This window comes from Lonchura striata, chromosome 3, assembly GCF_050655825.1.
Source record: "Lonchura striata isolate lonStrDom1 chromosome 3, ASM5065582v1, whole genome shotgun sequence".
Taxonomy (NCBI): domain Eukaryota; kingdom Metazoa; phylum Chordata; class Aves; order Passeriformes; family Estrildidae; genus Lonchura; species Lonchura striata.
This window is the reverse complement of record NC_140705.1, coordinates 108295884-108309644: the sequence shown is the minus strand read 5'-3', so window position 1 is coordinate 108309644 and position 13761 is coordinate 108295884. Positions and strand designations below refer to the sequence as shown.

The following is a 13761-nucleotide window of genomic DNA, read 5'->3' as shown; positions in this document are numbered from 1 at the left end:
CATTATTAAGGTAATTAACACTTGTCCTTTTTTTCATTGTAACCCCTTCAGTTGTCACAGAACATAATTCTGGATAAGATCCTACCAGAGTCCAAATGACTTAAAACTGCTTCTCTTGGGAGTGCTTTCAAGTGATGGTTTTAGAAAACTAGTTGATGAGAAGATGGTTTTGAAATCTAGGGTTATCAGAGTCTTTCATATCGTTGTGGTTTCAATTCTATAAAATATCAAACTGAGGGGGGGGGGGGGTTAGTTTAAACAAAATAGAAGTAGTATCAGTTCAACAAAATAGTCAATCACAAATACACTGGTATAGGAGGTAGGAGGAAACCTTGCTGTTAAACTCAAGTAGAACTGCATTCTTAGCCTTCTTAAAGGCTTTTAGGATACTCTGATCCATTTAGCAGAAAAATACATTGTACTATGCCTGTTGTTATAGACTGAGGCCTTATTCTGAGTAGCAAATTGATTAACTTTCCTGGTATTGCTATTATTATTGTTGTTGTTTTGTTTGGATAATATTTTTTATTTTCTTTTGTGACTAAGCATCTGGTGCTGACAGTGACTTTGAATAAGAATGGGTTTAGTTTATGTGTATTGTATTAACTGTGAAAGAAACCTTTTCCCAATAGTCACAGACAAGCTGTAAGGTGCATCAAACACTCAATGAAGGAATGTTCTATTTGTCTCCTACTTGGAATAATTACTTCATAAGAATGTAATGTATCTGAATTTGAGTTTAATCTGCTGTATCTGCTCAAGAAACTTAGCTAAAATCTGCTGTGAAAGGTAACAAGCTGTATTCAGCTGTAGTTGCTGCATATTCAGTCCTATCTAACGATTTCCAGCCATAAGTCTCAGCACAGCCCCTTTGAATAGGGCATTATGATTTTAGCTAATGAACTTAACAATATTTCTTGGTCCCAGAAACTTTTCAAATTGATGATTCTTTGATATTTTAGTGGGGAAACCATTGTGGGAGATCTTGTAGTGTAGCATTTATCATCTTGCAAAGACTAAGATGTATCACTGCTCTGAGCATCAGAGTATTAATTCATGCTTCAGTGTCTGTCTTATGTAAAATATTGATATTATTTAGTTTAATAAATGCAAACCAGTGTAATATTTTTCCATTAATAAAGAGGGAGATAGCACACCCATATATCATGCAATAGAGTCAGCTTAAGGTGTTAATTTTCAACACCAGGTATTGTTCTATATGTCAGTTCCCTGTAAAGAAAAGACAACAAATAAATCTTCAAAAGACTTAGTTACAAGTCATTCATTTTCAAGTGTTACTTTTGTGTAGACCACATTAAGGAAAAGGATCACATTTCCACAAAACAAAAGTGTTACATTTTGGAGAAGACAGAGGTCATGTTTCAGGGTCAGACATGTATCTAATTTTAAGAGGTTCTGTGTTAAGGAAATTCAAGCAGGAGATAATGTCCATAGTCAGGCCATTACTTGGGGCTTTCTGTTGAAATGAGGTCACTCATAGATTCCTACATGTACCAAAGTTTTGGTTTGCCTTAGGAGTTTTGTTCTTTTGCTGTTTATTGTAAAAAGAAACTGCCTTCTTTCAAATGCATATATATAATATTTCTGCTTGGTTGCTTAGCCTATTGGACTTATTGAAGTCTCTTGTGCAGCCCAGCCAGAGCAATTTGGGGGGAAAAAATGTTAATACTGTCACTTTCTATCATTTCTAAACCAATGAAATTAAAAATATCTCTAGTGCAGTATAATAATATAGGAAAAGCACTTAGTATTGCTTTTAGGGACATTTACTATTAAATAAAGCTTTTATTTTAATGTTTAAGAATATTATACTTTCCGTAAGTATTTCCAAATGGCCCATTGTGCTAAAAGAAAAGATTGTAGGGTATTTGCAGGATCAGAAATTTTTGTGTCTGTTGAAAAGCTAACAAAAGTGTAATTTTGATGGTATTTGAGAAATGTCTCAGACTGTGACCTGTGATACTTTGAAAGAAATTTTCATTAAATATTAAATGATGTTGCAGAGATATTTTAGAACTTGAAAAGGGTTTTTTATGGTTTTGTATGCTTCCTAGAATTGACCATATACCTGTTGTAAGCCACAGAAGTTATTTAGAATTAGCTAATAACGTCTGTATAGCTGTTAAATTCATCCACAGGCATTAAAACATCCTAACAGTGGGCACTCCAATTTTGCTGTTCTCACCTATTAAAAACGTCCATCTTGGAAAAGAATTATATAAATTATAAAATCCATTTCTGTTGTACTAGGTATCCAATATTTTGTATTCTTAAGTTGCTTTTACTCCCAGTGGGGCTGATGATGCTCACTTAGCCCTACCTAAATGAAATTTAAAAATAAACACTGCAACCATTACATCAAAACATATTTCAGCTTTGGTCCTTGTGTCCAGCATGCTGTATGCCCTTTCACATTTGCATCATCAGCAGGTTTCACAAAGCATCATTTCTTTTCCATCATCAGTCTTTCAATAAAATGTGAAGTATTATTCCAGCTGAAGAAAACCAAGGCCAGTCATTCTTCCTGAATGAAGCAAGATGTGAACTAATCCCTTTTTGAAACTTGCTTTCCATTCAAGTCTGCACGTACCTGATAGTAGATAATTTGTATCTAAATTAAGTCTTTCTAGATTGCTTCTCATAATACTCTCACAAGATGTTGCAAAAACCTTTCAAAGGCAAAGAAAGGACAAGATAGATGTTTTTCTTCCTTTTGCTTTGAAAGGACAGTTACCTAATTTCTTTAGTGATACTGAAAAAATATAGTATATTCTTGCTGTATCAGTGTAGGCTGTTAACTGCATGTGGCTCTTAATTGTATCTGCCTTAGATTCTAGCTGCATATAAGTGGTTTGCTTATGTTTTCCAGTATTTTTGTGGAAACTCCATTTAAGTTAATTGAGCTGTAGTTTCATAGTTGCTTCTTTTTGAGGAAGCTGCATGCAGGCACGAATTTGACTGTAGTAAATGTAGCTCACTGCATATAAACAGTCTGAAGTTAGTGCATATGGTTTCCATAACTTGCAAGTGGAAAGAGGAAAAGAGACTCTAGAGCCAGGACCTGAGAGAAATGGCTCTGTGAACAATTTTGAGTATGTGAGTGAGAATTAAGATTGTTCCATTTGCCCTGATGCCTCTTGTGCAGTGGGAGAGATAGAGCTGCAGGAGTTAGGATGTTTCTGACAAGGTAGGATCAGAATTTTGGACAATATTCTGGCCTATCTATCTTACTGCTTTTGGCTGTGTGTATAGCCCCGTAAATGTGGGGTTTGCTTCAATATATTGTCAGTGGTATGTATTAGAGCTCTACCAGTGATCTATGTTTAGTCAAGTTATTTTACCTTTGTCTACCCTTCTTGTCATTTGCTGTTTTTCCTAGAGTTGACCAGTATGGCTTTGATTTTTAGGTGGCTTGCAACAATTGTGCTGGGGCTATGAACAGTTCTCAGTAATGTTAGGCTGCTGAGAAGATTCAGGGTTATCAAGATCCCTAGAAACATAAAGCAATGAACTAATAAGGGCTTCCTGTGTTTTTGCTCCTGGTATTCATCATATGCCCAGCAGCCCACAGCAGAGAGACCAATCCTGCCTGTGAAACAATGTATGTCCCTGTTCCTTCTTTTGCAGCTGAGATTTTGAGATTTTGTCTGTGAATTTTGGTCTATGACTATCAAAGCTATCAACTAAAAAGTTGATCTTCTCTGGCTTAAGCACTAAACAGTTTTCCAGTTACTTTTCTATTAATGAAATGCTCACTTAACACCATGAGGCCTGGCTGCTGTTCCAGTGCTCCAGATAAACAGGAGAGTCACAGACCAAAAAGATAACATGCTCAGTTGTTATAGCCTCAGGTATCTGATTCTGAAACTTACCCTCTTATAGGCTACTGTGAGACTTTTCCACAAGGGAAAGCGTTAATGTTATAATAGGTAAAAAATTAATAAATGCTGGTGGCTTAAAATTAAGATTGATCCCAGTTATATGGTGGCAGAGACAGGGAGCAGGTAACCATGTTACTGTGACATGCAGAGTTGTGACTTGCAAAATTTGTGTACAAGTGGAGAACTTGATGGCTTTTACTGACTAATAGAAAGCATTCTGATTGCACATTCAAACCAGAGCATTTTGCATGTATGTTTTCTTTATAAAATGGGAGAGAGTTGGCAGAAATCCTAACATTTTTTATGCTATTGAGAGAACTACTGATCAAAAGAGAATGGGCCTCCTGCATCTTTTTCTTCTTTCTCAGAATCATAAAGATGAGTATTTCTAGTAGTCGCAATATTTTGCTATTAGTCATTTGTATCCTGTAGAATAATGTTTGTGTTTGCTACCATCTGTAACTGCTTAGCACATTATTTCTTCTCTTATCTTCATTTTTAGCTGTACATCCTTGACCCCTGGACCCAGCTGTGATCGTTTTAAACTACATATCCCTTATGCAGGAGAAACACTCAAATGTAAGTTAAAAAAATCTTGCAGTTGCATCTTGGCTTTTCTTTCAGTGTTCCATGTCTTGCTAATTTTCCAGTGTGCCTGTCTAACTTTATGAGTTTTGAGATACATGAGTTTGTTGTTTTCTCTTAAAGCTTCAGTTCCAAGAACACACAACTATTAGGAACATGCAATACTTAAGTTTAAAGGCTTCTGTGAGACTACAGTTTTTAAAAGTAAGTTCTAAAAGCCAAAAGTTACAAGCTGGTATTTCTAATAAAATGTTATGACTAAGACAATCTCATCACCATTTTTAGATTAATTTATAAGTTGTATATGTTTTGTGTTGCTTCTTTCTGTCTCTTTTAGGAATAATTCTTTATTAAGTTCCAATAAAAAAATGTTAGTCTGCTATTATATTAGGTATCTTTAAACAATGACTGGTATAATTAACCAGATTAGAGAAATGTGAATTTGATTTTTCTAATTTAGTGGTATTGTTAAATCATCTTTATGCTTAGAGAACCTGTAGACAGCTAGTTCATTTTCCCACTCTGTGTGCTCTGTTGGTCTTAGTTTGTGTTTTGTTTCAAAGGTATAAAATAAAATTTACTTTTGTATATTTTTAAAAGGTAGCATTTTCTAAACACTTGAACTGCTGAAAAATGGTTATGTTGTTTTTAATCTCTAACAACTGAAAAATGAGAGAGGATGAAGAATTTCAGGTACAGTAAAATTCAAGTCTTGGCATTCATAGTTTTAGGACAACTCTAGTAAAGCCACACCCTAGAGTATTATGTCCAGTTCTGGTCTGTGTGTTACCAGAGCAACATGGACAAATTGCAGTGAGTACAGCAAAAGACTACAAAGATGATCAAGAACTGTAGGATTTGTTGTATGAGGAGAGGTCAAAATAGCTGGGGCTTTTTAAGAGAAGAAGGCTCAGGGCAATTCTCACCAATGTTTATAAATACCTGATGAGGATAAATGAAGCAGCTGGCTCTTCTCAGTGGTGGTCACTTAAGGGAAATTGTCACAAATTGAAATGTAGAAAATTCCATTCAAACACAATAAAAACTATTTTGCAAGGGTGGTTAAAAAGTAGAACAGATTGTGCTCAGAGTGTGTACAGTTTGTGTATCTCCATCCTTGGGGCTGTTCAGAACCCAGCTGGACATGACCCATAGCAATCTCTCCTGTTTGCCCTGCTCTGAGCTGAGGGCTTAGACTAGACAGTCTCCAGTGGTGCTGTCCAGCCCCAGCTGTCCTGTGAGTCTGTGAAAGTGTGCTGTCTGGAAGAGCAGGTACTTGGTGTGAACAGAAATGGTAAGCATTTGAAACACTGCTTTGATAGTATCCATTTAGGTGCACCATACACATGCTGTAGCTCTCCAAGACACTTTACATATTAAGAATTTGATTGTATTCCTTCTGCAGTTTTTTCTTTGGTTGTTTTTTTTTACATTATGTCATGCACTGTAAGTCCTTCTTCTTTATGAACAGAAATCAACACAATTAAGGTCCTTCTATTCTAGAAGTTTGTTAAAGCTTCCATTTGGCACCTGTAAGGAAACTTGTCTTTCCCAGAAGTTGATGTGGAAGCTTAGTCAGGTGCTCAAGAGAGAAGCCAGACTCATATATCAGCCTAGTACTGCTACTTTGACTTTTCTAAATATATGAAATTATGGCTCAAGAAGCTTACTAATTTTTTCTTCTCACACAGTAAAACTGGAAGCTAGTCATAGCTAGTAATTATTTTAAGACCAAAGAAGTGGTTCTGCATTTGTTCAGAAGTCTTGTGAGTAATGGCTGTATTGTATGAATCCAACTGCCCTCCCAGGAAGAACTTTTATTTTAAAAATTGTTAAAATGTGTAGTAAACTCAACCTGTTAAGTCTTGATTTGTTCTGCAATGTGTAGTAGATTGTACTTGAGTCTTGTTTGATGACTATGATCAAGTCAAAATATGTTTGACTTGAATGACATGCTTTATAGAGTGATATCATGTTCTGTGGGACCGTCTTAGCTTATACAGGGATGTGTTTGTACATTCTGAGAGATATTAGTCTAATTCCAAGTAGAGGCTAAAGCTGTTCCTGATTCATAAAGGAAAATTGATGGACTAAAATGCCCATATGCAAGTGCACAGACATAAAGCGTATATTTGTGTATTAAATGACTGTACTCCAGTTAAAGTACCTAGAAATATGATTATGGAACATACATTAAATTTCAGTATCGAGAAATCTGGGTTTCTTTTCTCCAGTGTTCTTATATATTTTTTTATATCATATACATAATTAAACAAAAAAACCCTCAGAGCATGTCACATATTTTAACAAATACAACTGAAAATGGTGTAAACAAGTGTATCTTTTTCAGAGGTGTCTAATAATAGGTGTGAATTCAAATAATAATCCTCCACATTTCAGTGTTACATATTTGAAAATGCTGCGAATCATTAAGTCTCACAGCATGTGGAATAAATAGTAATGTGAGCAGATTCAAGAAAGCTTTAATAATTTTGTGTTTAGATCTGTAACAATGGCAGGGGAAGACAGCCATAGTGTGCAAACAGAGATGTTTAGATACTTTGTTGTAGGCTGTTGCTAGATATGTTATCTTTCAAGGGCAGAATATTTCTGCAAAGGAAAATTGCGAAATCTGCCAGAATAAAAAGATTGGCTGAAAGTGTTCAGGATCTTCAGTGTCCGGGCTTCAGATGTGGTACCAAATACAGGCTGAAGTGTGTAGTTCCTTTGTGGTTTGTGTTACATCCTCTTTGCAACAGATTAGGTCTTTGTGTATCATCAATCATAACCGCTGCCACTGCACAGGCACCCTTGTAGCAATCCCAGTGTGTTGGAAACTGTTGCTGTGCAGCTTTAGGGAAGTGTAACTGCACAGTGCAATCCTGTTTTCCAAAATACCAGAAAGTTCACAGCTTCTCAAAAAAGGAGAAAGTGTACTTGTAGGCAAGGCTAACTACCTGTAGTGTAAAACAATTGTTTTGTAAACTTTGGTAAGAGCAAACATGTTGTGACTTAAGAATGGCTTGTTGTGTGTGTAATGGGGATTTTTTAAGATCACATTCACCGTACTTTTGTATGTATGCAGAGCTGCTGCAATGTTACACTGAAGAGTTACTCAGCTCCAGCCAGGGACCTTGGAGGTACCCACAATTTTATACTGGAGAAAATACTATGCCAGTGTTCAGGATAAACTAGTTTGTTACACTGATTGTATTCCATCACGCTTCAAGTGATGCTTTCAGGGAGAAATTTCTATTTTATTTTCTTCTGTAAGGGAAGTATTTTTGTTTGTTTGTTTTCATGGTGGGAATATTCAAAAAACTTGAGCCTAGTCTTCCCTGACTGTCAGCTGGAATTCATCCAGTACTCAGTGTTGTCGCACTGAGCTCCATGGTTTTCTCGTATTTTAGTTTTTCAGAGTTCTTAATTGGAATTTTAATTTCATGAAGACTGTCTATAATACCCTGTAAGAGATTGAATCTGTGTTTCTAGAACAAAAGTTACTTTTTGTGGGATGCAGAAGTATCCTTTATTGCTAACTGGACTACAGTATCTGCTCAGAAAAGTTAGTATCCTTTCTGATGAAGTTTTTGTGTATTTTGACGTGAAGTGTTCTGTAACTCTTGCAGATATTTCAGTCTTATTTTCAGAACTATAACTTTGTTATAAGCTGCAATAGTCTTTATAATTAAAACATGCCATTTGGAATCAAATGACAGTCTTTTTCTGGAAAAAACCTTGGAATATCTTGGGTTTGGTTTTTCTTTTTCACTCAAGCTTTCATTGCTGCTTGCTAGGGAATCTAGCTTTTTTTTTTTTTTTTTTTGCTTTTGCTCTTCACATTTTCTTTTTCAGGCACTGATGCCTCCTTCCCTCTCTGACCTTGAGTGCTGTCATCTGGAATTTCACAGTGATTAAACAATGTGTTGCCCTTGCAATGCTACTGTTCTCTGTGGCCTCTTGAACTCTAGTATTTTCATCTTCTGTCTGATTTTCACTGTATTTATGTGAGTGGATTATAGCTCAGGGTTCTGCTGCCACCATTTTGGTTTCCTTGATGCTGAAGAACATTTCCTTTGTCTCATTTGAAGCTTAGTTTTTCATTTTTTTGCTTCTGATTTTTGTTTGTTAGGTTATTATTCTTTTTGGTTATGGGCCTTAAAGGAGAAAATCAGTCTTGATGCCTAACCAGTCTAAGAATATTGCCCATAATACGTGGTAAAAAGTTTAATCTGTTTTTATTCTTGTGATGGAACTCTTTCAGTAATTTCATCCAGTCTTCTTGTGGATTTCTATTTTAAGGAAGTAATTAAGAACAAACAAAAAGATAAATTTAGAGAACAGCCTGACATCCTTATTGCCCCTTTAAAGGCCACTTTGCCAAGTAATTTACTAAACACTTGTTTATTGTGCCAATAAGCAATTGTAGAAATTATTTTTGAAGTTACTGTAAGATTTAAGATTCCCATAAGTATGTTGCTGCAATGCATGTGTTAATGTTTTTTGCACTATTAGGTTATTTTACACAGGCTGTATTTAGGTTGAGGCTCTTATGGGAAAGAACTTCCTGATTGCTGTAATTCAGATTATAGGTAGGTGTTATCCTTACCTATGTGATAAATGTCTTTGTTGGGTCATGCAACTTACCAAAGATTTTTCCAGGCAATATGTTTTCTGAAGTGTGCTTGAGTCTTGCTTTACATGGCAGGAGTAATAAATCTTTTTCTTTCAGTAACCTGTTTGTTATCTGATGAGTATACCTAATGAGAGTGTCAAGAGAGAGTCTAATGTTATATTTATTTCTTCTTTGAATACAAAGTTTACAACTGAATTTCCTCCTTTAAAATTATCACTTTCCTGTTACTTGGGTTTTTTGTTCGCTTTTTCTTATATTCTGGACTTCTCTTGAGCAAGTAAATTACAGAAGATTTTGCAGTTGTAAGTCCTAGTGTATTTCTTCATCAAGAGAAATTACCTTAGAAGTATCTATGTACAAGTATGGACTTAGAGAGACTTAAAAGATTTTAGGCCTCCACAGTGGTGTTGCCATAATGCCTTTCTGCCTTGCTCTTTCCTCCTTTTTTTACCTCTTTGGGCTGTGCATACTGGTGATGGTCTCAGGTCCATTTGCTTGAATCTATTTATCCTTTGCCTTCACCTTTCCTTTTCTAACCTACCCAGTGTCTCTGTTTAAATTTCTCCAGTGCTGCCTGGCTTTAATTTCTACCACTATCTTATCCCATCTTGAATTATCTGTTGTTCTCCTCTTTGTCCACTTCAATTGTAGTACTAAGATTTCGGAAAAAGCAGTTGCCCAGCTACAGAACCACAGGTTACTGAGATTGTCTTGGTGCCTTCTTGCTCAGCTTGGGATGCAGTTTACTTAATGATACTCTACTTTTACAGTTTTTCCCACTTTAGAAAATAACATACTTTCCATACAGCAACATTTGTCCGTTGAAATTAAAGAAAAAAATGACCCACACCTGCAACCCTTTGTCCAAGAATGAAAATAACATCCTGCAAATTCATCCTATATATTTCTTTGTTGTGTTGGAAAACTGGGAGTTGATTTACTAACCTAACTATAGGTGTCATAACTCTTGAGTTTCCCAAGAATACCTTGCTTGGCCTTTTCAGCTTGTGACCCACAGAGCACTGATCTCTCTGAAAACCATTTACCATAGCTGCTGTAAATGTGCCCTGAGGTATCTCAAATGAGACTAAACAACTTGGTTTAATCAGCTGCACCAAGTTCATGGAGACTTGGTCTTTCACTGCCTTGCATATGGTGGGGTAACTAGACTTTCTTCTGGAGTGTCACAGAGGTGCTGAGAAGTTGGTTTCTTTCTAATGCAATCAAATTTTTTTTTTCTCTAATTGTCCCTCTATTATAAGATAGTTTTGAGTCTTTGAGTTTTCTGCTTTCCTTTTCTGATATCATAATTTGCACATCACATCAGAAATCAAACTCAAAAACATCCTTTTTTTGCGAGCAGAATAGCCTGTCAGAAGCAGTACCACAGCAAAGTAAAATTACGTATCTTTTTTCAGTAGTGGTAGTTTTGTATTTAACAAGTTTTATTTTAATTTCAGGAACTAGCCTTTCTTGCCAACCAATTATAAAAGGCTTCTATAGGTATTATATTACTGTTTGTGACTTTTGACTAAAGCCTGCAGAGCAAATTCTTCAGTGTGGAATCCAGTGATAAGAATTCCAGGCAGGTCTGGATTTAGTTAATTTAAACCCTTTCATACTGTTAAATGCACTGACTTAGTATCTTGGTTGCAGGTTGTGTAACTGATTACTTTTGTATTTATAAAGACAATTAAAACTGGCTGGTTTAGGTAAGAATTTGTTTATAGAAGAGGCTGATCAGTGGTTCTTGTCTTCAGTTTGCATGGCTACTAGAAGAGACAGGTTGAATTTTGAATTGATGAATAATATAATTCTACTGGTTTTTCCTTTTTAATACTCAACAAGAGCACTTTCTGTATTTTCCCAGAACTGATTCTGCACATAGTTTGGTTTCTTGCTTCAGCAATTGTCTTAATATCTGTGAATGCATTTTGTGATCAAGTAGCATTTGCATTTCTTAAAAGCCAAATGGATTGATCTCTTTTATAGCAAATTCCATTCAATTGATCTTATTCTAGGTTGCTGTGGCCACACATGTTTATTCTACATCCTTAGTGCTGACTTAGAAATTCTTGGTGTCAGAAGAAACTGAAGCATATAGATATGTTTTCAGAAGTAGAGTTTGGGAAGTTAACTGGTGTGCTCCTTCCTAGTTTTGCTGCTGTTGGTTAAACAGGGATGTTAATGCAGTGGCACTCCTAGCATAACATTTTTCAGTACTACAAATTTATAGTATGGTTTAAAAAAGAATAAAAATACCCCAAAAATGAAGTTACTGGGAGAGAAGAACTGGATAGGCCAGTGGAAGGCAATTGTAGGGATTTTAGAAATTTCTCCTTTTCTTGCTGAGACATACCTGTCTTACTTGTAGTCAGTTCTTATTCCTCTGTTAGATTGCTTATGCATTTTGATAGATGAGAAAAGAGCAGACCATGTGGGTTTTAAAAGAAATTACAGATTTAAGTATTAATATTTCTATCTTTTTGTCTGTGGGGAGCAAATTAACTTTTCTTTTGAAGTTCTGTGAAGTAAAACATTTCAACATTTAATGCTGTTTGCCTGAGGAGAAAGAAAGGAAAAGAAAGTAATATTTTTGGATAATTGGAAATGTAATTCCATCAAAGTAATTATTGGCTGGTATATCTCCAACAATGAGGAGTGTGAAGGTTTTTACTTGCCTTGCTCTTACACTGGAGTAGTCATGGTCAGTAGTACTGTGGAGAACCACACAGTTGGCCTTCCATCAAGGGAAAAAGGACAAACAGAGTTGAAGCATATGCAAAACTATAAACTTGTGCTGGAGATGCAAGAAAAGGGTATTTGTGTCATTTGGGTGAGAAGAGCAGAGAATGCAGGACTATATTGATTTTTTCATTGTTTTTTTCCTCCAAGGTTAGAATGGTAAATGTTCACAAACTCTAAGCACAGTAATTTTGCAAATGACTTTATTGGTTAATTATTTACCCCAGTTATATTTGAAGAGGGTAAGACAGAGATAATACCATGTAAACATTAAATGCAGTACTTGTTATAAAAATGGCTATTTCTAGTAGGTTAAGACAAACTGTTAACTTGTGATTCAAAACATTTAGCACCTTATATTTTGTGAGCTTACTGCAGAGGCTAGTGTTAATATTTACGTGAAGTAAAAGCAGATTTGCGTTGGCTGTTGTGATTGTTTAAATACCTTTTATTTGAGTGTAATGAAGCATGTTTTATTTATGTGTCATAACCCTGCCAAGCAAGCTGATAACTGCAGTTTTAGTTTCTCTGGGTTTTGATATTTAGCAACAAAACTCAGCTTTAGGATGGATCCTCTTACTCTGTAGTCCGATTTGTTACTGTGTGTTTTTGCTGCTGTAACTGGAAAATAGCTCATGCAAATGCCTTCATTGGTGCCTCAGCCTTTTAGGGTCAGAGGTGTTACCTTTTCTGTTCTAGTATGTAAATTAAGCAAGACATAGGTGAGACTGTATGGAAGGGAAGAGCACAGAACAGGAAAGTTGGAGGGACTAGGGGTGATGTGTATTGATGTCTGATATGGTTAAAAAAAAGATTACTTTTTCTTTTGTTTTGGGAACTAGCTGAACGTCTTTGGATTCATGGCAGAAGTGAGATTTAATAGAATAAGATTTGACTAAGGGAATGACTTTTTTTCATTTTTAAATATGTTAAAAATTTGTCCTAAGGTCAAATCTTTAATAGTAAGATGATTTCTTTAACTTCCAGAGTGAAAGCCACTGATGATAGAAAATCACTGCTCTTTTCTAACTGTTAACATGGAAGTGGAAACAACATTTTGTTCTGTACTTCTTTGTCTCTATTAAATTGTCAGCTGGCCTGTATGAGGTTTGATTGTAGCAGAATAAATTAAGGTTTACATTTGGCTAAAAACCTATGGTACTATAGGAGGGAGGGCATAAATGGTACATTTCTGTTTAGTCAGAACATAAGAGCAATGGCATAATTTTTTGTTTCTGTAGGGTTGTAAAACATTTTGAGTATGGTCTCAGAAATAGTGTTTGTGAGTGTATAATTAACAGGCACTGAACTACTAGTTTTAATTCTTCTGAAGCCTGGAAAACTTATTTAGGTATATAAAATGTGGCCTTTTGGAAATTGAATACACTATAGGGAAAATAATCTTGATATACACATTGGCATTAATATTGATATATTTGGTCTCAAAGTGACTTTTATTGAAAAGACTTGGGAATTTGGATTTGAGGCATGTTTACCCTGTACAAGTAGAAGCAATTTTAGCAATTATAAATAATTATGAGTAACATAAAATCAAATATTACAGTGTTAATTTTTACTCTGGATTCTGTCCCTTTTACCTGAATAGTTCCTTGGTATCAGTAGGTCATGAACACTTTTAAAATGCAAATATCTGCATAGCTGGTCCACTGTGGGTAAGGACTCATAATGCCACTGATACTTAGTGGAAGAAGGGGTCTGACAGAAGGTCTAAAGAACAAATATGAGTATGTGAGACAGGTAATAAATTGGGTTTGTCCAGCTGCAATGTGATGTACCTGACCTCAGTGTGACCACGCATCACAGCTGAGTGGTCAGAAGAGGATACCATGTCCAAATGTCCTCAATCCCCCAGCATTAATCATTGCCTGGCAT

The 13761-nt window shown here is 35.6% G+C and overlaps 1 protein-coding gene across 4 annotated transcripts in view; it reads left to right on the top strand.

The window, feature by feature from the left end:
- BABAM2 (BRISC and BRCA1 A complex member 2) overlaps nucleotides 1-13761 on the top strand; it is a 159432-nt gene that overhangs the window by 15937 nt on the left and 129734 nt on the right. For all 4 annotated transcript variants that reach the window (XR_014954520.1, XM_021552247.3, XM_085577208.1 and 1 more), the window contains one exon: nucleotides 4405-4481. Coding sequence is in view for 3 of the 4 variants with exons in the window: in XM_021552247.3 (XP_021407922.1) it covers nucleotides 4405-4481 (77 nt within the window). In the remaining variant the exon portion in view is untranslated. The remainder of the gene's footprint in view (nucleotides 1-4404; nucleotides 4482-13761) is intronic.